The sequence below is a fragment of the Protopterus annectens genome, chromosome 15.part0, assembly GCF_019279795.1.
Source record: "Protopterus annectens isolate FY-2018-M chromosome 15.part0, PAN1.0, whole genome shotgun sequence".
Classification (NCBI taxonomy): Eukaryota; Metazoa; Chordata; order Ceratodontiformes; family Protopteridae; genus Protopterus; species Protopterus annectens.
The window spans coordinates 282,305,660-282,329,448 of NC_056749.1; the positions used below are offsets into that span (position 1 = coordinate 282,305,660).

A 23,789-nucleotide genomic window follows, 5' to 3' on the forward strand; every position below is an offset into this window, starting at 1 on the left:
CTATGTGCTCTATCCTCTAATTTGGCCATTATTTGAAACCTGTCTTCTTGAGCAGTCTCTTATTCCGACAGCCTTTTCATTTCATCCTCTGATTTTTGCAGTTTTGTCAGCTCATCTGAATATTTGTTTAAAACTTATTCCATTTTTTCCATCCTTTTGTTTGAGTTGATATACTCCTTCAGTGTTTCATTTATTTTAATCAGCTCTGAGCATATTTGACTTATTTTTTCCTGTAGATTACTGGAAATCATGTCTTGTTGCAGCAAAGCTGGAGCTTGAACTGCTTTTTGCTGAACAGATGTAGGATTCTGCTCAGTGTTCTCTCCTCACCTTTTGTGATTGATTTTTTTTCCAAGTTCTCTGAATTTCTTTTTTTGCTGGCATCCAGGCAATGCAGTTACTAGCCAGTAACTGAAATTTACCCAAAAAGACAAATTCACTAGCTCTCTTTTTTTCACTTTGTTTTCACACTAGAAGAGCTGAAAATAAACTGCTACTCATTATGCAGCCATCTTGGAAGTCCATGATCTCCCCAGTTTTAATACTTTTCCTTTCTGCCACTGCTTTTGTCAGGAACAGCTGTTTCTGTTGAGATGATTACATCTTTACTAATATGGTTCTTTGCTGCTTTTTGATGGCCAGATTTGGAGCTTACGCAGCTTATCCTTGTTAATTAAGAAATCCTGCTCTGGAACACTGGTCTGGTTGCTAATTTGTATTTTAATAAAATTAATATAGTCTATTTCTCCAAGTTTCTCTGGTGTAGTAAAAAACCTCTGTTTTTCTCTGCATGATCTGTCTAAGTCTATATTTCAAACATGTCTTCATGACTAGCTTAACGTCCAGCTAATTGTTTTAGCAAAATTGCTAAATAAAGTTCTTTTTCTGTATTTTTTAGCCTTTTGTCATTAGACATTATATATTTTCCAATGTGTCACTTATTTTAAACACTTCTGAGTACATTTTATTTATTTTTTCCTCTACATTAATGGAAGCCATCTCCTGTACTAAAGCTGAAACCTGAACTGTTCTTTTTTTCCTTAAAGCTGCAAGATTATTCACAGCTAGATTTTTTTTTTATCATTGATTTTCGCTCACTTTTTTAAAATGTTTTGTATGCTGGCATGCAGACAGTGTAGTTACTAGCCAGTTATCAAACATCACCCAATTGCTAACTTTTGCAGACTTTTTAACAATTTTTCAGTTTTCACACTGGTAGAGCTACATAATCTGCGGTGGTGGTGCTGCGGTAGCATTGTCGCCTCACAGTAAGACGCCGGCCGGTTCGATTCTCAGCTAGGGCGTCTTCTGCGTGGAGATGTGCATGAATGGGTGTACCTTTGTTGAAGGTTGTGCGTCAGGGCTGGTAACTCGGCACGTAAAAATCAACTACCAATCATTAGCCGACCAGAGTTCCGCTGTGGCGACCCCTAACTGGAAAAAGATGAAAGACACAAACACTGGTAGAGCTACAGTCAACCTTTTACTCAATTGATAACCATCTTGGAAGCTCTCGACCTACTGATTTTGATAGCAGATGAGGACAGTTTGGCTTACATTATTTGCCCACTTCCTAATCTTCTTTATAAAGTAGAAATCCTCTTCCAGGTTAATCAACTTTTAATTCTTCCTTCCCTCCTCAAGAGCGTCTTTGTCTGCTCCATGCAGTTTTTTTCAAAATGCATAACTTTCTTATATGATGAGAGCCATCATAACTCACCTAAACCATAACAATGCATATGTAATTGGATAAACTATGACATTGTACTAATGATAATGTTTTAGTAAAATATCCTGTTTATTATTGCTTGTAAGTGGTAGTAAAGTAATGGACCTAGTCATATTTTTGCAAAAAAAAAAAAATTAAATGCAGTGCTTATTCATTAACATAAAAGATAGAATATGGAACACAGATGTGATGTAATAATTTTTATTGGATCAGAATAAGGTTTGCAAGTTTGACCTGGCATGAGCTCTTCATCGTGAGTTAAGTTATTGATATAAGATACAGTGCATAAATAAACACTAGTGCATAGAAAAGGAAGTACATCATTTAGTTCCATTTGTCTAAAAAAATGCCTTTTGCACAATGCCATTGTGAAAAAAAAATGAGCAGCTCAGATATTTCCTATAACTTTTACACAGAGGTAGACACAGTCCGTTCACAAGTGTTTGTGTGTGGTGTGTGTGTGTGTGTGTGTGTGTGTGTGTGTGTGTGTGTGTGTGTGTGTGTGTGTGTGACAGACTGTGAGCCTGAATCTGTAGAGAACCAAGTCCTGCCACACTAAAGATCAAAGTTTTTTTTATGTTACATTAGAGTCAGTGCTTTTAATACAGTAGGTAACAACTTGGAGACTGCTCTAACAATTATTAATGAAATAATAAATCACAATGTGAGAGAGAGATATAGAGGAAGATTAGTTAAATGCAAAGAAGGAAAACTAGAAGTTATATTTTTGTAATTTGTTAGTCTGTCTAAACAAGCAGTCATTGAGATGTATGTTTTGGTTGGCAGAAAATACACATTTGCATTAATGTCCAGTTTACTGTTATGAGGAAACTTTTTTAGTAGTCTTGGTGGTAATATGTCAATGCATTTAGCAGGGATTTGTTATTGGGGTGGTCCACATTTTTCCATTGCCTGAAGATAATGTCACTAAGTGGTGTGTGGTGTGTCTACTTGACAATCCCAGCCCAAATGTATTATGGATATTTGTTTCTGATCCCCTGGAGCCCTAAGAACTAAAATACTGTAGTAGAAAGTGTTAGGAGAAGGAGACCCATTACTTCAGTAGATACTTTCTTTGGAAAATGCTGTATTGACTGTGCTTTAGGATTGATCCATAGCATATGTACATAAAAAGTCTGGCACTGCTTTCATCAGCAAAAAAGGCAAGTCTCCCAAAAAACTGTGTTTATAACTGACTGGAATTGTTTGCCATCTGTTTATAAATGTAAACCGTGTGATTTGGCAGGAATGTCTGTTATTTTCTTTATGTTGTGTGTACTTCTCATTGGCAAGTTCTACCTAACCATTTGCTCTATTCTGTGTTTAACTTCATGAAGGGAGTGCAGAATCTGAACAATCCATATGTGCAGTGCCGTAAAATGGCCAGGTTGATATGATCCATGTCCCTGCATGTTGTAAAGTGTGCTTGTGTGTATTTGTGTGTCTGTGGGGTGTTTGAGTAGGAGAGCATCAGGGGAATGATGTTTTTGCAAGTCCCAGGCCTTAAACTGTACAAGAATATGAAAATCACTTGCAGAAATCCCTGGAGTTGTTCATCACAAGACCATAGTGCAATGGATGCATCAGCTTAAGCATTTGCTCCAACCATTTTACTAGAATGTTGATAGAGATTTTAATTTCTAGTGGTAGACAAGCTATTGGTCTGTATTTGTTTTGGGGAGGGGGGTTGTAGAATTCTGGGGTAAGGCAGAGCTTCAGTTGCAGACTTGAATTCATCAGGATGAAGGTTGAGTAATTTGTTAAATTTACTTATTCAGAAATATGCAGAAAGTGAAGGATAGCTAGGAAGTTTGACCACATAATACTTGAAAAAAAAAAAAAAAACATCCAAAATTACTGCATCAAAAACTGAAATAAATTAAGTATCCATATCCACTGCAGTGTGTGTGTGTGTGTGTGTGTGTGTGTGTGTGTGTGTGTGTGTGTGTGTGTGTGTAAAAACACCATGACCAAAAGGTTTAGCGCTTTTGTTCAGAAGTTCCTTTGCTTAAAAGTGTATTTCGGTCCCGGGCAGTGCCACCAGGATTCTTTTGTTATTAGGTGTTTGTTCTTAGATTGTTGGAGTGTTTATATATAATGTATGTAGATAGATACAGCTCTAAAATCTAAAATGAGCTACCTAGAACTGTCTGAAAATTCACATTGTTGAAAAGAAAACAAAAAGCCAGTACAGCATACTGAAAATCAGCTTTTTGAATGTATCATCTTTTTCTGTGTGGAATCATGGTACAGTGGGGATTGGGGAATTTGCCTGAAGTGCGATCTTGGAGTTTTTTTTTTTCTGATAAGCATTATCAAACAATAAATGTGTGTATAAAATATATACATATTTATTTGGATAGATAGCTATATAATGGGCATACTGAAGATAGTCACATCTTCAGTACACAGACATTCTGAAAGTCATCAAAATAAATGTTGACAAATCATCGACAATGTAATATATATGCTCTGTGACATAACCTTGAAGCATGGAAATTAAAAATCGTGCAAGCCCCGCACACATTGTTAATTAAATATACTTACTTCAAGATTGCACAGTACTGGGAAAAGGGCATATGCCCCAACCCTGTTATCCTAGTGATCTCACACAAATGTTGAAAACTCTCCTTTAGACCAAATTAATCAGGCGGGAAAACTCATGACTAAGCCACCAGTCAAGCAACGTAATGTTATGTAATGCATGTCTGCATGTGTCTGTAGATACACACACACAAAACGGCTATCAATTTTGCTAACTGCATGGACTAGCTAAGGACTGCAAGGTTTCTGATATGTGCTGTAATAAGGCGTCTTCACTTTCTGTTTTTAATTTCTCCAAATTTTGTGGGTTTCTAATACTATGACTGGAATGGACCCCATTCCTAAGTCAAAGTATGATTAAAGTTCATGAAATTAGTATTTTTTCAGTCTTTGATATCAGCCAAAAGTGCTCCTTGCAGCACCCGCAATGTACCCAGTAATGATTCCTTCTGCATTTCATACGGGGTTACATGGATTGGTAACATATCAAAATACGACTGTAAATTCCTTTTTATAAGACCTGTTGCTCCTAATACTATTGGAATTGCCTGGGTATCTTTCTTCCACATTGTTCTCATTTCTGCCTGTAGATATTTTTTGACTTTGTGTCTCTCTGTACATAAGACACTGTAGTCACTGGGTGTAGCAGTTTCAATGATCAGTGCTACTTTTGTCTTCTATTCTTGGACCACTACATCCGGTTTTCTAGCATCTGTCTTTTGAACTGTTGGTAATGGGTGATCCCATGTGATGTAGACTGCATCATTTTTTATGATGCTTTTTGGCTCATGTTTCCAGTGTTTTTCATCCACTTCAGTGCCATAATATTTGCACCATAATATTTGCACAATCTCCCAGTGCAACCGTCTCGCCACATTATTATGCCTTTCAGTATACAATCCTTCTGCTATTAGTATGTCACACGCAGCAACGAGGTATGTGACTGTTTCCAATTTGGTTTTACAAAACCTACATTTGTCCATTTCTCCCACATGTTCAATGGGCTTTGTAAAGCAACATGTAAGTACCCCATAAACTTGGGCTGCCAATATTAACCTTTCATCTCTTAATTTGAATTTGCCTCTCCTTAACCATTCCTATGTTCGTTCCTGATGAACATGAGGTTCTTCCAGAATTTTTCTATACTTGCAACTATATTTGTTTTTTACGCATTTCTTGCCTTCTCATCTGGTTCTTAACCTTATATTCTTTTTTTTGGCACATTCAGTTGCTGCCTGGTTTTTATCTACTTCTGGTTTAATTTCCATTCCTGCTTGACGCCGATAAGCTTCTGCTAGATTAAACCGAGAAGTAATCTTAGATTTATTCTCCTCATGTTTCAAGACTTCATATACTAGCTGCTCTGCTAGGGCATTTATTAGCCTAGCAGCCAGTTTGGGTTTGGCTTTCCCCATTTTAAATTTATTTTTTTATGCCCTTTTTTTTTTTTAGTTAGTATACTGTGCCTCTGTCTAACAGTGACACAGAAGTGATACCCGGGGTAAACCTAAGATCTCCCATCCACTCATATATAGGTTCATAGGTTCATACTAGGCATTTGGGCCGTGTGAGGTCCACAGATGTGTGGAGTCCCACAATTGCAGATCTGTACATGTAATCAATTTCGAGGAGGCCCATCCCTCCTTCAGAATGGGGAATATATAATCTTGGTATGCACTGATTTTTATAAATCATTTGGTGAGCATGAAACATCCTCCTGGTTTTCCTGTCTAATCTCTCCAACACGTTTTGGGCCCAGTCAGTCACTCCAAAACTGTAAGTTAGGACAGGAAAAAGCAAATTAGTTTATAGCCTGGATTTTGTTCTTAGATGTCCACGCTAAATTCAGAATTAAAGTCTTCTAAAGTATTCCTTACCAAGTCTTATTCACATTTATCCATATTTTATTGTTGATCCTTCATTAAGTCCCAAATATTTATACTGTCCCTCTTGCTCAAGTCCTTTTATATCACATTCTTGTCCCAAACTGATGTTTTAATGTTGCTGCAGTTTTCCTGCTTTAAAGGTTGATTTTGCACACTCAAGACCAAATGACATTCTTATATCATCTGAAAACGTTTTGACAACCTGCAGTTGTGCTTTCTGTTCTCATCTGATGAGCTATTCAGTTTTAAATCTTCGACAAAGAGAAGATGAGAAGTCTTTACATTTTGTAGTTTTTTAGGAGCCAAGTTATAGCCATGGCCTAAGTTGCTAAGTAAACAGCTTAATGGTTAATGGCAAGGCAGAATAATAACAGTGACAAGAGAGTCACCCTGGAATATCACCCTTTGAATTTTTATCCATGGAATAATAATCTGTCCTTTATCATGGCTTAATTGCAAAGTGGTCTGCCACTGTTTCATGGTCACTGTAATGTAGTCACTCAGTGCAGGGTATATCTTATACATTTTTAAGCACTATTTTATCCATGAATGTGGGATACTATCAAATGCTTTTTTATGGTCAATCCAATGCCATACTTATATTCTTCCCCTTTTTACAGTTCTCCAGTATGACTTTAACAACAAATGATCATTTGTTCCACATGACTTTCTTTTATTGCCCTTTTGTTCTACTGCCAAGTTTTCTTCTAAATGACTATAAACTCTGTTGGCATTGATTCAAGTGTATGGTTTATGCATCACCAGAAGGCAAGTTATTGGCCTATAATGTATAGGGTAGCTTGCAGATTCACTCTTCAGAAGGAGCATTGTTTTGCCTGTTGTTAGCCAGGTTGGTGTTTGTTTGGGGTGCATATATAAATAGTAAATACTCATGACCAAGTCCTTGTGCAAAGATGTTAATACTTTTAACCAAAAGTTAGGTACTGCATCTGGGCCTGGGGTTTTCCAATTGAGGCATTTCTTAACTTTGTCTCAATCTCTCTGGCTGTTACTTCTTCTCATTTCATGTCCTACACCTTTAAACTTCTTATTCTTTCTTTTACTTCTATCTAGCATCTTTATGTTCCACAGGATCTTCATAGATACTATATACGCACCCCAAACAAACACCAACCTGGCTAACAACAGACAAAACAATGCTCTTTCTTAAGAGTGAACCTGCAAGCTACCCTATAAATTATAGACCAATAACTTGCCTTCTGGCGACGTATAAACCATACACTTGAAACTGCCCCCAGTGCTCCTACATTTATACACACTAACCACACCCCCTGTCAATACAAGCAATCACATAGACCAATCCCTTAAAGTGCTACAACCTACTTCCCACTATTCAATATCTGTCAGCACCCATCCCTGTGTACTTACCTACACGCTACACTTCTACAATGTCACCTAACACTACCTATATACACTTTAAATCCTTACTCCTCACTTCTACCTATTTTAGCTATACCCTATCTACTTACTTTCTATGAACACCTCAACTACCTACGCTTTCATAACCCCATGAAACAAACCTCCACACCAACATTCATCATCCCTCATAGCCGCAATTACACATCCTATCCACCAAAGTATTTATCATCCAAATTTCATAGGCTCACTCACATCACATACTACAGCCCTAGAGCTGGAAAACCCCAGAACCTAACATGTAATAGTTTAATACTCACTCTGGCAATTCAAGTCCACTCCCTAATTGATGTTGATATACACCCAAACCCTGGCCCGACTTCTACCACTTCCATCAAGCCTAGCACCCCAAATTCTACCAATGCACACCTGGTCAACAGACCCTCCAACTCTCTCCTGATAGCCCATCTCAATATTTGAAGCATAAACAATAAAGTTGCTCACCTACACGCCCTCATGGATGTACACTCATTTGACATCCTCTGCCTCTCTGAAACATGGCTCAAACCAACCATACAAGATAATACAGTTATTCCCCCTGGTTACAGCATCCTGAGGCTTGACCGTAACTCTAAGAAAGTTGGAGGAGTAGCTATCTTATATAAATCTGAATTACAAGTCACCTCCATTGAGTCTAAACCTCCCCTAACTAGCAATGCAAAAATTCTTCTCTAAAGTTCAACTTAACAAATGTAAATCCATTTATATAATCTGTATTTACCTTCCCCCAGGGAACAGTATCAACACCTTAGAGGCTATCCTAAGTTGGCTGTCCACCACCTACCCACAAGAAACCATAATTCTTGGTGACTTTAATATAAACTGGATGTCTTGCACATCAGAACAGCCTTTACCCACATCAACCTACATTGTTTTACACAAACCATTACAGTCTCCACTAGAACCAATAAACATAATAATAATGACAGCACCCTAGATTGGATTCTCACAAGCAGTCAAAACCAATCTTACAAAGTAGGGACCCTCCCAGAAGATATAAGTGATCACTCACCTTCTTAATCAGGTATAAGACTGATACCCCAAACCCAACCATATATAAGAAAATAAGATGTAATAAAAATTTTAACCGTGACAGCTTTCAAAAAGAACTTGCAGCTTGTCACACATTAAACACCTACCATTAGAAAAAGTTGGTAAATACTTTAACTCTAAATTTTTAACCATTCTAAACTACCATGCCCCAACTCGTATGTTAAGAAGTAGGTCTAAACCAGCCCTGTGGCTCACCAAAACTACCAAACAAAATATCCTCCATAGAAACAAACTCTGGGCTAGCTGGAGTACAACCAAAAACCTGGTGGATCAACTAAAATTTAGACAATTAAGAAACAAAACTAAAAAAGCCATATTGTTGGATAAAAGAAACTTTTACTGCCACCTTCAACAAAACCACCAAAATAAACCTAAAAAATTCTGGTCAGGTATAAATGAACTCTTGCACTCAGATCGCTCAATCACACTCACCCCCCTCAGGCTTCAATCTCCACAGCTGTAACCAAATTGCCAATTCTTTTAATACTTTCTTCATGGACACCATTCAATCTTTGGCCAATCAGCTGTCTCCTGCCACTGCATCTCCTTCCAGTATTATCCCTAACAGCTCCCCAATATTTCAATTCCAACCTGTTCCTGCATCCTTTGTCTGCACCCTTATTAAGAAACTTAAACCCACCACCCTCTCTGCAGATCTACTACCTGCAAAAAGCAGCCAAAGCTATAGCCTACCCCATATCCATCCTCATTAACAGAACTATTTCTGAAGGAACTATTCCATCAATCTGGAAAATTTCACGTCATCCCCCTGCATAAAAGTGGTAATTCCAAAGATTTTTCTAACTAAAGGCCTATAGCCATATTATCCTCTCTGGCAAAAATTATGGAGAAGTGCATTCATAAACAACTATTAAACCACCTCCTAGCAAACAACCTACTAGCTACCTGCCAGCATGGATTCAGACCATTTCACAGCACCTCTTCTGCTCTTCTTTCCTTCACCGATGTCATTATGGTCAACCACCAGCTACTCATAAACATACTTAAAAACTTCTCACTGGATCCACTTACTATACAATGGTTCCAATCCTATCTAAATAACAGGCAACAGGCTGTATTATGGGAGAATAGCTTGCCTTCCCACCTACCAATTGACCTTGGTGTCCCTCAAGGCTCCATATTGGGTCCTCTCCTCTTTTCTATTTTTACTAATGACCTACACTCTGTATTACCTCAAGCCACCTGTATCCAGTATGCGGATGATTCCACACTAATATGCTCAGCCTCTTCACTATCACAACTTCAGTCCCTAACCCAAGACACATTTAACACAGTAGAGAATTGGCTTCAACGATGTCTCATCCTGAACCCAAAAAAAAACAAAAATGCTACTATTTACTCCCACCCGCAGAGCCCCCTCACTGCATTTCACAGTCACATCTAACAATGGTACAATCATATCTCCCGACTCTACTACAAAATTACTTGCAGTACTAATTGATAACAACCTCACCTTCGAGCCACATATTAACAGCACTATAAAAACAGTAAACAAGAAACTAGGTTCCCTCTATAGGATCAAACCCTTTCTTACCCCACTAGCCAGGACCACCATTGCCAGGACTCACCTTATCTCAACCATATTATATGCATCCCCTATCTATACCAGACTATGCAAAAGCAATCTAAACAAGCTGACTAGCTCTCACAATAATATTGCTAGATTTGCAACTGGGTCTACCTATAGAACCCATCATTGTAACAATCTTAATCAACTAGGATGGTTAGAATTGCCAAAACGTATTCTATCAAACCAGCTAACTATAGCCCATAAGATACTGTTTCATTCTACAACTACTCCAATACTAACTAACCTAATCACCCCCTACAATAACGTTAAGGCTCTGCACTCAACAAATAAATTAATGGTAAAGATAAGTAAAACCAACAATCTGGCTGGAGACTCTCTATTCTCTAACACAGTGGGTAAAACCTGGAACTCCCTCCCTACTGATCTAACCTCCTTTCCTTCAACAACCCTATTTGAATCCAAACTCAAACCATACCTTAAATCGCACTGGCTTATGCCTCTGTGCAAACCCAGACTAACTACCTCCACTGTCTCCAAACACTAATCTTCTCACTCACACAAACTAATTATTCTTTTTTTATGAACATTATTGTTTGTATAACTTTTTTAAAGTTCAAATAGTGCTCGATTTCACTTACCTTATATTTTGTTGTATGTATATCCATACGTGTTATGTAGCTTGGAAGATTTTTTCCTTACTCTTAAGCTGAAATGTAATATATTAGTATAATTTGCTAAATCTTAGTAATGTACTTATGTTATTGTGATTGCTTTTCTCCCCGGGCCTCCACTGAAAATGGACATATATCCAGTTGGACTAGCCCGGTCAAAAATGTAAAATAAAATTAAATAAATAAATACTACTTCAAAATGTATCCACTTCATCATTTTTTGGCAGTCTTTCAATTCCTTTTACCTTATTTCCAAGTTCTGTATAAAACGTTTTTGGGTTATCAATAAATTGCTTATTTTGTTCATTTCCTTTATATTTATCTGTATCTTCTCAGTTTTTTCCACTTGTGCTGAAATTTTTAGTTTATTTGTGATAGAGCATGATAAGCCATGGTGGTGCAGCAGTAGCATTGTTGCCTCACAGCAAGAGGTTCTCCTGTTCGATTCTCGGCTGGAGCGTCTTCTGTGTGGAGTCTGCATGTCCTCCCCGTGGTAGAGTGTGTTCGAAAGACATGCGTAGAATGGGCGTGCCTTCGTTGAAGGGTGGGTGTTGAGCTGACACCTTGGCGCCTGTAAATAATTTACTGCCAATCATTAGCGGACCAGAGTTCCGCTGTGGTGACCCCTAACCGGGAAACGCTGAAAACTGTGATAGCGCATGATAGATCCTGGTCTGTTCCAATACTGTGCATTGCTTTAATCACATCTGTCTTTGAGTATTTTTGTTAATCTCTTCTCTCTTCTATAGTCTTCTAAGAGTGATACTTCCATGATGGTATTCAATTTCTCCCCTTCCTTTCCCTCACTACCCTGTGTTCTTGTGACAGAACTTTATCAGTTATTAATTTAGCGCATAGTAGCATATCCTGTTTACTTCTGTTATGTCACATGGATCTCTATGGACAGTTCTAATTACTACATTCATTTGTTTTATCAGACTTCTGACTTTTTGGGTTTTATTGACCTTCTGCAGTCTATTTCTCACATTGATCTTAATATATCTAGCCATGTCTATTAAATCAAAAACTCTTCTCTTAGCTCATTTTCTTCCAAACTGAGGGCACATCCCTTTGTTTTCCATTTGCTGTGGGCATTCTATAGAAAGTTCTATAGCATCTTCCTATGGCACCTTCTCTTCATTTTCATCCTGTGCCATCTGTTGTTCTGTCATATTGGAACTCACTGGTCTATCACTCCTCAATACTGACTGCATCAGAGTTTCCAGTGTCCTGTTCCTTTCCTTGCTCTCTAGCTTCAAGTGAATGTTTATACTGATTTCCTGTGGAAGGCTCCAAAATATTTGGATATGGTACCTGACCAATTGCTTCCTGTTCCACTGGTTTCCCCATATCAATTGCTCCATCCTGTTGTGGTGCTTTCTGCATTTTTTTCTACACTGAATCCTTTTCTTTGCAGGTTCTCCATAACCTCAGTTTCTGTTTATTTAACTTCTCCATTACTAATCTCCTTTTCTACTTTTCCTCTTTGTTTTCTTATTGTTTGTATTGTAGAGTTTTCCATGTTTGGATTCCTTTGCATGTAATTCTCTTCAAATATCTTTGGTGCTGCTCTTTTTTGTATTGGTTAGTTTTGCTTTCTCCTTTGCATAAATATCACACCATATAATTTTTTTTCTTTCCTATGTCCATATTTCCTCTTCAGATGTTTCCTTATCTTCCTGTTTCTCCTTACTTTGGGGGCTCACTCCATCATGCTGTGATTATAACCTGTAATGGACCTTCTACACCAAATCCTTCAGTTCGCAGGCACTCCATAACTTCAGTTTCTATTTTTTTAACTTCTACTTTACTAATCGTCTTTTCTATGTTCCATCTTTGTCATATTATATTTTTATTGTAAAATGTGTATTTCTCTTCAAATATCTTTGGGGCTGCCTTTTTTATATTGATTAATTTAGCTTTCTCCTTTGCATAAATATTGCACCATATCAAATCTCTCCTTTCTTTCTTTCTCTCTCCCATGTCCATATTTCTTTTTATATTCATATATCTCTAGGTTTTGTTATTAAATGTTTGCTCTTCCTCGGATGCTTCTTTTTCCAAACACATCAAAGTTTCTTGCTCTATACACTGTTTTTCCCAAATCTGTTGTATTAATGAATGCAGATTTTCATTTGAAGCTTCTGACAGTTTTTCTTGCGGAAGTATTTTTCTTTCCTCTAATTTCTCTCTCAATCATTTTATATATCTTGCTTCTGAAAATTATGGGCTTTTTGCATAATGATAACTATACATAATTTCTTTCTTATCTTCAATAGTCCACTCTATCATCTTTATGGCTCTTCTTTGGCCTATCAGATTTTGTGATTTTTCTGGACTGCTACTTCCTTCCACAGCAGGGTGGCCATAACCCCCCTGTGCCTGGCCCTGTTGTAGGAATGTTTCTCTATTTTGAGGATTCTACACTGTCATTTTTTTCCAGTCCTGGCCCAGTGCACCTACCAGGATTGGGCACTTTTGTATCATGGGCCTTGTGCACCCAGCTGTCTTTTAGTTTTTGACCTACTTCTGTCCATGATATATGCTATATAAATAGTCTATATATCAATGTAGCCTTGGTGAGATTTTGTGAAAACAGGGTCCACCTCGTGAAGGGACTCCCCAAGACTTGGATGAATTAAATTTCAGCACTACTCCTCTCCTTTGCCTGCTGACTTTTCATCTCTCCATTCGGAGACCACTGTAGGTAACACAATTATGGGAACTGACTACGAAGTTGGAAAAAATAAAGAACCTCTTCCTAAATGTAGTCACCTTCCGTGTAGGAGAGAAAGGTTAAAGCAAAGTCATCTTATCTCTGAAATTTATATAACTAACACCTATGAAAGTATGTCAGTCTTTTGATTTCTTTAAATGTCTTTTCTGGGAGGTCCTAGAAAAGTTATGTCCTTTTGGAACTGGTGGCCCTTGGTCAAGGTTAAGGTAAGTTTTGTTGAGTATGACTTGATATAGACAAAAGCAGAGCAACTCATAGCTTTTGCTATTTCCCACCTAATTACCTCCTAAATCTGTGCTTCAGGATGAATACTTTATTTTCTCCCATTTGTGAAATATTCCTTCTTTAGGCTGACTATTTCAGAAAAGCTGATATTATTGAGTAGGAGGGATTAAAAATAGCAAGAATATCATCCATATGAGTCTGACCTCTTCCTGTGACACTTTTTGGAAAAGGTAATCTATTTCTTCTGTCACTTAATGTAGAACACATTCACAGGTGCTCCTGTGTAAACAAGCCAGGTGACAAGTTTGCTTCTCCTTCTCTTTCTATGAAAGGAATGAACAAACGAGGACTGTCAGGACTTTGGGCAAACATTCACTTGGTCAACACAGAGGAAGGAAGGATGGTGGCAGGTGAATGCAGTGCATCTCCCATCTATTTAAACAAAAGTGGGATAGAATAAAGGGTAAGACTTACACTTCTGGTGATCTGGAGGTCCCAAGCTCTAGGACGGATGAAGTATGGGTTGGTTTGGTTTTAGACTATGATCAGCTCAGTCATCTGGTACAGAACTGCAGCCAGAAAAGTTAAAGTTCTTGGCAAGGTTTTAACCAAGGTGGAGATGGTCAGATATGTGCAGCATCATGCCATTGTGTGACAGTGGTTTAAAGTGAAGATATGGGGAAAATGTCAAGGACTTTTGGAGGAAGATTATGTCGAGTTATGGAAGAGAGACAAATGGTAATGAAGTTAAATCAAGGAGGTGAACATACCATTGTTGTGGACTAGAAAGGGATTTTGCTGAGCAAACTGGTAAAATGAGGTAAAAACTGAAGGCCAAAGTAGCTACACAGAGATGTGACTGGCTGGATCAAAAAGAGGGCATGCAAGAGGTAGAACAGAAGAGGTTGTGGGAAGGGTGAGGGAGTCCTAGTATAAGGAGACAAGCAGAAAGACAGCAAAGAAGGTGAGGTATAGCAAAGGGATCAGTGAGATGAGGACAGTGGCCAATGGTATGGGCTCCCAGAATGCTTGAAAAGGGAATACACTTTTAGCAGGACTTGGTAAAGCTGGAGATGGGAGATAAGTGAGGGATAGAGGGGAGGAAGGCTGGCACTAAAGGGGCAGAGCAAAGCAGATAGGCCAATTGTCTCTGACAACAGAAAAATGTAATGCTTCCATATGCACTGTTTGCTGCTATGCTATAATGTTCTAATAATGCATTATATTGAACCTATACATACTGAAGATATTATACACACTCTGTAGATATTATGCACTCTTATGCACACTGAAGATGATGTCACTTATTTTTCTCTCTCCTCTGCTATTTACACTGACATACCTCACATCTTATCACACTCCTCTGCAATCCTCCCCTTACCCTCCACTAGGAACCTACATCCCTCCCAAGTTCTATCCAGCTCCTACCTTACTCTATGCCCACACTCGGTACACACTACCACACTATTTATTTTTCAAAACAGAATTACTCCTCTCACCAAAACAAATCCCAACGTTAAAATCCAAATTTCTGTATCCTCTCCCCCAACCTAACTTTTTTTCTCTCTATCCTGACATCACTACTCCTGTCAGGTGATATACACCCCAACCCTGGTCCTAATAATCAACTCTGATCTTCCAACTCCTCCACTCCATCTACTATCACTACTACTTCCTCCACCTACACCTCTATCACTCCCTCTCTTACTACTATCTCCCCATCTATTTTCACTTCCCAACACAGAACCATAAGACAAAATTTCTTCTCCCTTAGCATTCAGAGCATCTCCAACAAAGTGTCTGAACTCCACACACTCATACAACACTATAAGCCCCACATCTTAACTCTGTCTGAAATTTGGCTAAAACCCTGCATCCACAACTCTGAGATCTGCACCCCCCTCCCCCGGTTTCAACATCTACAAACTGGATTGAGCTACCAAAAGGGGAGGTGGTGTCACTATTCTCTATTCTGACTCTCTCAATATCTTGCCACTCACCATTACCCCTCCCTCCTTCCACTGCAGAGCTACTCATAGCAACCTGCCATCTCAACACCTACCAAAAACTAACATTAGCCTCAATCTGTATCCCACCAGGGAATAACATTACCATCCTTGAAGAACATCTTATCTTGGTGTTTTCATCACATCCCCTTTGAAACTATCATTCTTGGGGGTGTAAATATAGACTGGAATTCAGTTAATTCTACTACACCTTCTCATAGACTCAGTCTATATGGTTTTACTCAACTTGTCTCCTCTCCCACCCGCCTTGGCAAAAACCACTCCAGTTCTATCCTTGACTGGATTCTCGTAAATTCTCCAAATTGGTACCACCAGCGAGGTACACTACCTGACTCCATCACTGACCACCTGCCTATCCACATTACTAGATACTCACCCAACCTCACTAATACTCACCTCATAAAATACATCCGTAACCTAAGAAAATTCAATCCCACCTCCTTCGACGGAATCCTCTCCAAAATTAACTGGTCCTGCCTATACTCTCTACCATTAAACGATGCAGTCAGCTGCTTCAACTGGACATTCCTAAACATACTCAACTGTCTTGCCTCCATCAGGAAAATAAAAGTCAAAGCTAAACGTACCCCTTGGCTATCCAAAGAAACCTTCCACTTGATGTATAAAAGAGATGCCACTTGGAAACAATATCAGAAAAACAAATCTGCTGCCCTCCTACAATTGTACAGGGAACTTAGAAACCTTACAATAAAAAGGGTCAACCAGGACAAAAGAAACTCACTTCTCTAACCAATCTCTGCACACTTCTAACCCCTAGAAGTTCTGGACAACCATAAAAACTCTCTTCTCAAACCTGGCTCACCCACTACTCCCAACCCTTTTCCCAATCAATCACCCTCTGATATAGCCATCCATTTAAATCACTACTTCAGTGATACCATTTCTAAACTAGTACCTAACACTGCCAACAACCCCAACCCTACCTCTAATTCCACTTCCAGTTCTACTAGTTCCACTCTCAAGCCCACCCCTTTTTCACATCCCCAATCTGACTCCACTAACCTGACCCCTTCATGCTCAAACCTGTATCTGTTAATTGTATATTAAAACTCTCCTCCGTAAACTCAAACCATGTTCTCCCACCTCTGATAACCTACCTCCCCAATTCCTTAAACTTGCTGCTAACTCTATTGCCCTTCCTATTACCATTCTAATCAACCCCTCTATCCAATAATCCACTGTCCCCAATATTTGGAAGCAATACTACACTATCACACTACATAAAGGATGTAACTCCACAGAACCATCTAACAACTGTCCCATTGCTATTCTTTCTTTCCTCTCCAAAATTCTCAGTGTATCTATTCTCAACTACTTTCTCACCTTACTCAAAAAATCTTTTAACCGCCACCCAGCATGGGTTCAGACCCAAACACAGTACTAACACTGCACTCTTATCCTTCTCACATACAGTAGCTGAGGCCAGAGACAATGAACTCATGTCCTGCCTTTTCTTAGATCTCTCAAAGGCTTTTGATACTGCCTCTCACAACCTTCTACTTCATAAACTTTCTCAGCTGAACATTTCCATCCCCACTCTTAATTGGTTCTCCAGTTACCTGTCCAATCGCCTACAAGCAGTTAAATGGCAATTCCTTCTCTCCCTTTCTGGCAGTTCAGACTGGTGTTCCTCAAGGCTCAATTCTCGGTCCCCTCCTTTTCAGTCTCTTCACCAATGACTTACACATTGCCTGTAACCTCTCCTCTAGCATTCAGTATGCAGATGATTCAACTCTGATCTCCATTTCTGACTATCAACAACCTGCACCATTCCACCCAAACTTAATTTCATTCTGTTGAAAAGTGGCTCACCAACAATCAACTCATCCTGAACCCCTCTAAAACTAAGCTCTTATTATTCCTGCCTAAAACTCTAGCCCAACCCAAATCCAGATTTCTCTTATCCTTTCTAAATGGCACCATCATAAGACCAGACTCGCACACTAAACTAGATGACCAGCTCAAACTAGACCGCCACATACTTCATTCCATAAAGAAAACACACCAAAAACTGGACCTGCTTTACAGAAATAGCAAATTCCTCTTAATTCTAACTCTGACTGTCCATATTCTGTAAACACTCCATTTCCTCCTCTACTACTTTCTTCTTCTGTACCATCTCTTCCTCAGATCTGAGGCCCCTAACATACACGTTTCTCTTTTTTTTCTCCTGCACTAGTTTCTTCCTCAGATCTGAGGGCCCCCTGCACTTGCACAATTTCTCCTTCTAGCCTGTAATCTAACAATGCCATATTATTTTCAAATATTTACCTATAACCTTAATTCCCTTATTGCATTCCTCTTGATTTATTATCGTTGTTTTTCCTTTTACACCCTTATTAGTATATTTTTGTATATAGCTATGTTTAATTCCATTAAGTACATTATTTTTTCTTATCCATTGTATTCATGACATTGTTTTGCTCTGTATTATTGTAAACGTGTCTCTACTTATATGTCTGTTTGGGGCTTTTCCCCTCGGATCTCCACTGAAAAAGGGTAAATTCTTACCCAGCTGGACCAACCTGGTTAACAAATACAAAATAAATAAATAAAATGGTGTTTTGAACTCCTTAATTCTGTAGGCCTCTTCCCCTAGTCCGTGTTAAGATGCTGTTCCCAGTGCAATGGTTTCCTTATAGCACACCCACAAGATGAGTGAGCCAGCATCAGATGCTGACTCCTCCCATCTCATCCTGGCCATGACCTTTCAGCTCCAGGCTCACTGCTTACCATAATCTGCACCACAGAGCTAGCAGTATTCCACAACAATGATCAGCTATCATCCATCCACAACTCCTTTTTCCCATTTGTTTGCACAAGGGGTTGAGGTGTCACTTCAAGAGTGACAATCATCTAGAGACTATGATTATACCACCAAGTGGCTAGCCGTACAGCGGTAGTTCTTCCACACCACACACTTGAATGCACACTCACACCTACTGCCGAATGCACACTCACACCTACTGCCAATTTAGAGTGCCCAATCCACCTATTGCATGTCTTTAGAATGTGTGAAGAAAAAAGGAGCACCTGGAGGAAATCCACGCAAACACAGGGAGGGCATGCAGACACCGCACAGAAGGATCCACAGCTGAGAACTGAACTGGGGAACCTTTTGCTGTGAGGTGACAACACTATCTGCTGTGTCACTGTGCCACATCTGGTATTAATAACCAGGCTGATTCTGGCTTTTGCTGCATATCTACAGTATATTAGACGCAAACATATTAAACAAGAGCACCCCTGAATCCAAGCCCTGTAGGACTTCACTGGCTACCAGCTTCTCATTAGATAACTCTTTTTTAAGTACTTCCATCTGTTCACTGTGACTCAGCTGGATTCCTGTCCATCTCAAAAATCTATGGTCCGAGCATTATGACCTTCAGCTTCCCACTGCTTTGCTTTGTGGCATAGTGTCAGAGGGAGAGCCAAAGTCAAACTAATGACATCCACTTGGTTAACAGAGGGAGGGAAGGTTAGCATAATGCGTAGTCTTCACCTTATAGATACAAGGTACAGAGATGGATTCTGACCTGAAATTATTAGTTAGGCTTGTAATAATCTGCTGAATGATTGCCTAGTATTTACCTATGAACAATGGCTGTTCTGTTTTCATTATGGTCTTAACCATACAGTTAATTCTTGTCTATGTTGGCACTCTATAGCTTTTCAGTCCTACTGTTTCATTGAATTCAGTAAGTTCTATTTTATTGCTGAAAGACTGAAGTTTCCCTTATTTTGACTTTTGTTTTTCTTTGCCAGGCCTTTATTCTGGGTATAAGCATTTTGCCTTCATTTTCTTCCTGTATCCAGTGAATTGTATACTGTGATCATTACCCTCCTGAGTTCCTCAACCTACCCCTTCCACACTCTGGGTACAGATCTTCTCTCGCAAACCCTGTTTTTCCTTTACTTTGTACTTTATTCTTTCATCTGTATTGCATCCCTATTTATCTTGTCCTTCCTCTTTAGCCTGCATTCCAGTAGTGCCATACTGTGCTCTTCATTGCTTTAGTCGATTTTTTTGCTTGCAATTTCCATTGATTCCATCTGTAATTATTCTGTGTAACATACTGTTATTCTCTTGGCTCACTGCATTATGCAGTGCAACAGTTTGTGCCTCATTAACCATTTCTCCAAGTACCATCTGTTATCTTTTCATTTCCGTGTCTAATCTCCCCCATCTCCTTAGTCACGACCATTCATCTTTCTCTCTTGTTCTATCCTCTTTCCCTCTTCTCTCCATCTGTTATTCATCCAGTTTGTTCATGACATTTCTTTTGATATAGTTTTGCAGTTCTGTGTTCTTGGCTTGGTCGTTATTATTGATGCACGCAGTTCCCTGTATACATCTTTTAACTGTGTTGTGATTCCAAGTCTTCAACTTGTCCTGTCCCTTCCTCCTAACTCTTTTTCTGTGACAGCAGTTTTTTTTTTTTTTTTTTTTACAAATGGCAATTAGAAATTATCATCATAAAAAAGCACCTGGGTTTATAATGTAACTGAAGAACTATTGCCTGTCTATACCACCTGTTTGCAACTAGCCGTTCAGCATAGCCTTCCCACTTGATCTGTACTTCTCTCCATTTTCCATCTGATTGCTGCAGATACCCATTCAGCACTACTCTTCAGAATTAGACCCTCTCACTCCCCATTTTAACCTTTTTTTTGTCACATCTAGCTCTTCAGCATTTTTATTCTCCGGTTATTCCATCCGCTGTTCATCTGTTTGTTGCAGCTAGTTATTTAGCAGTACCCTGAACACTTAGTCCTTCCTCTCTACTCTTTTGTCCATATTTTGATAAATTTAGCCATTCCTCATTTACCTTCCACATGTAGTCCCACCTCTGTTGTCCATTTGATTGCTATAGCCAGTTATTGTACAGCTACCCATCCTAGCAATGCTAAAACAGAGTTAATAGTAAGCTGCATCAGATTACTGAATTACTCTCCATAGATGCACAGAGAGAGAAAGGAATTCCTTTTTTCCGTAGCAAGTGAAAAGAATAACGTTATTTCAGTATTGTCACATGAGCTGATTTATAAATTGCATGCTGTTGCTTCTGATTTGTCAGATAATGTTTGCGTAATAACATTGACATTTCCTTTTCCTTCTTACCACAGGTGGAATTGCAGCCTATAATTGTGGACCTGGCAGAGTAGAGTCCTATGAAAACATTGATAAGAACACAACTAGTTCGGACTATTCAAATGATGTTGTTGCAAGAGCTCAGATTTTCAAATCCAAAGGGTTTTAATGTTATTTACAAACAGATGAACCTTCCAAATAACTGCATAGGCTGGCTTTTTTTTAACCATTGCGTTTCAGGCAGTATTGCATTTTCAATTTTAACTCTTGTTTGAATGTAAATGAATATTAATTAGTCCGAGCTCAGTTTGCTGTGAAACAATGTTAGGATTGCTGCATGTACATCAAGTTTGAGAGAAAGCTTGCTAGGTTTTTCCCAAGACTTTTGAGCTACCTACCTTTATTGCTGAGTTGCTTGTGATAACTGACAAAGAGATTATAGGCATTTTTAGGTGCTCCTTCTCATGGCAGAGATGGAATTCATTGTTCATGGCTTTCCATTAACATTGGTAGGTGGGAGTTTGGAACACATCATCAGAAATGTATACAGCTGTATAAATTGTTACATGGATGGTAAATTATGTCTGCTGTTGAACTGTTAACATGCTGTACAAGTTACATTGTTTTTAATGTGTAACATTGCGTGTTATATATGCATTTGCGAAGAATGTATTCTGATTTCAGTATTTTATACACTTTTGAACCCTGCAATAAAAATATTGATGCAAAAAAGTTCAACTAATGTATGGAGCTGTGTTTCAGATAGAGATACTTTTAAAGAAAGTTGTGCATCATTTTGTCTTTTAATGCTCTCACTTGACATACAGTTAGGTAAAACAATTTGATCCTGCATTATCCAGTCCATCCAGTACAACAAAAAGACTAGTTGCCGGCAGGCACTAGTCACTTGCCATCTAATAGATGTTCCCAGGCAGTAACTCTTCCATCTTTCCCCATAATGGATAACACTTCCCTGTGTTTTCTGGATTTAATTTGCTGCATCTACTGCCAGCATTGAGAGGTGATCCCAGGCTCATGAGTTTTAGACTTATTTTGTTACGTCATGATCACAGTCTCAGGATAGATCGTTCTTGAATTTTTCTCTACAGTTGAACAGCTTCAGTGAAGTTTTGCGTAACTGCCATCTTCCTTTTATTCTGGCCTAATAGTGGTTTAATCATATTTGGCTGTCTATTGCATTTTTGGCTTCGTAATTAGCTCAGTGCTTTTCCTTGTGCTTTCTATTGATTGAAGTCAGGGAATTCAGTCTTCCATTGCCTGCAGCTTTTGGCATAACTCCTTTTGGCTAAATTCCTGGTGTTTTTGCTTTCCGTAACACCTATTGCTGGATTTTCAATGTCAGTCTGCTAGACGTGGAGAAAGACAAAGCGTCCGGATTCAAAATATGCTCCATTTATGGGTACAAAATCTTTCCTAGCACAAGCGCACCGTGTGTGACTTGCCCAGCTGTAGAACATTTATATGTTCATGTGAAATCTGGAAAGAGCTTGACTAGAACTCTACAGGAGAGATGAAGCAAATTAAAACTGAAGGCCCTGCTATCCAGTGACTCCGCATATGATTCCAAGTTTCAAAAGAGATGAAATTAATAGGAATCTTAAGGACTATGAAGTGGCTGGGAAATAGTCCAGTCTTCTTCCATTCTTCCTCTAAAGTTTCTCTTTTTGAAGTTTTCCCTACAGAAACTGTCAGTATCAAGGTTGTAGTTGGAGCAGTGTTCAGTGTCAAGAGGTTTCCCAGCTAAGGGCCTTGGTGGTGCAGAAACACCACCCCCAGGAAGAATTGCCGAAATATCTTGTCCAGGAATTCCTTTTCTCTCAGTCCACACCTCTAAGTCAGTTGGACTATCTACACTTCTCTGATAGCAGGTAATTTAGACTGGGAGTAAATAGAGGACCCTGGTTAAAGCTCAGATTGGGATGGGCATCCTGTTTTTCCCCCTTAGTTTCCAGTGTAGAAAAATGCCATTCCTCCCCTCCTTTCCTTCCAGTTGCTTTTTCATCAGCCCCTGTGTTGTCAGTAGTATAGTCAGAGCTGAGGGATCATTTGCAGCTCCTTACTTCAGTACAAATATATTGCCTCTTTGGGATCAACTTTTCCACCTGTGGCCTCAGTGCCAACTTTTTCCATTCTCAAATTCACTAGATGCCAGGTTCCCAGCATGTATGAGTTAATACTGGTATCAGTGTCGGTGCTTTTGGGGGTTGTTTGTGGCATCAACATTGCTAGAGTTTGAGCCCTTGGGGTTACAATCATCCTTGATGCCAATGTTTCTATTGGTTTGGAGACTTGGGCTAGTGGAATGCGCACCAAGTGTGTCAGATCCGATACCTTCCACATTCCAAATTTTTTCAGTGCAGGATCCCGATCATTGATTTCGTAGTGGAGAGGGCTCTGGAATAAGTCTTTTGTCAGACTTACTCTGGAGTCTGTTTTGATCATGGCTCTATTCCATGATTTTCACTTGTTTGAAATTTTAACCCCTCAACTTCTTCCAGAAAATGCAGAAGAGTGGAAAGCCCTAACAGGAATACAGAATCCATCTTAGATTCCACTCATTCACACACTGATGAATCCACCCAAATACCATCAGGAAAAAGAAATGTTAAGAGTATGCATCTGGACTGCTCTACAGCGTTCCCCATCCTGGATATGTATCCCCCGAAGACCTCTGGTTTGGATAGATTCTTGAATTAATGCACCAAAGGTGGTCTGGGATAGCTGATACTTTCTCCCTTAATGAATAGATTCTGTAGTAGTTTTTCCATTCCATCCTGCCTACCTCGTGCGTGGT

The 23,789-nt window shown here is 39.0% G+C and overlaps 1 protein-coding gene across 3 annotated transcripts in view; it reads left to right on the forward strand.

Annotated features, from left to right (window-relative positions):
• The window catches only part of LOC122789648 (lysozyme g-like), a 296,078-nt gene extending 274,366 nt beyond the window's left edge, over positions 1–21,712 (forward strand). For all 3 annotated transcript variants that reach the window (XM_044057059.1, XM_044057058.1, XM_044057060.1), the window contains one exon: positions 21,010–21,712. In XM_044057059.1, the coding sequence (XP_043912994.1) occupies positions 21,010–21,143 (134 nt within the window). In that variant the 3' untranslated portion in view covers positions 21,144–21,712. The remainder of the gene's footprint in view (positions 1–21,009) is intronic.
• The last annotated feature ends 2,077 nt before the right edge of the window (positions 21,713–23,789 follow it).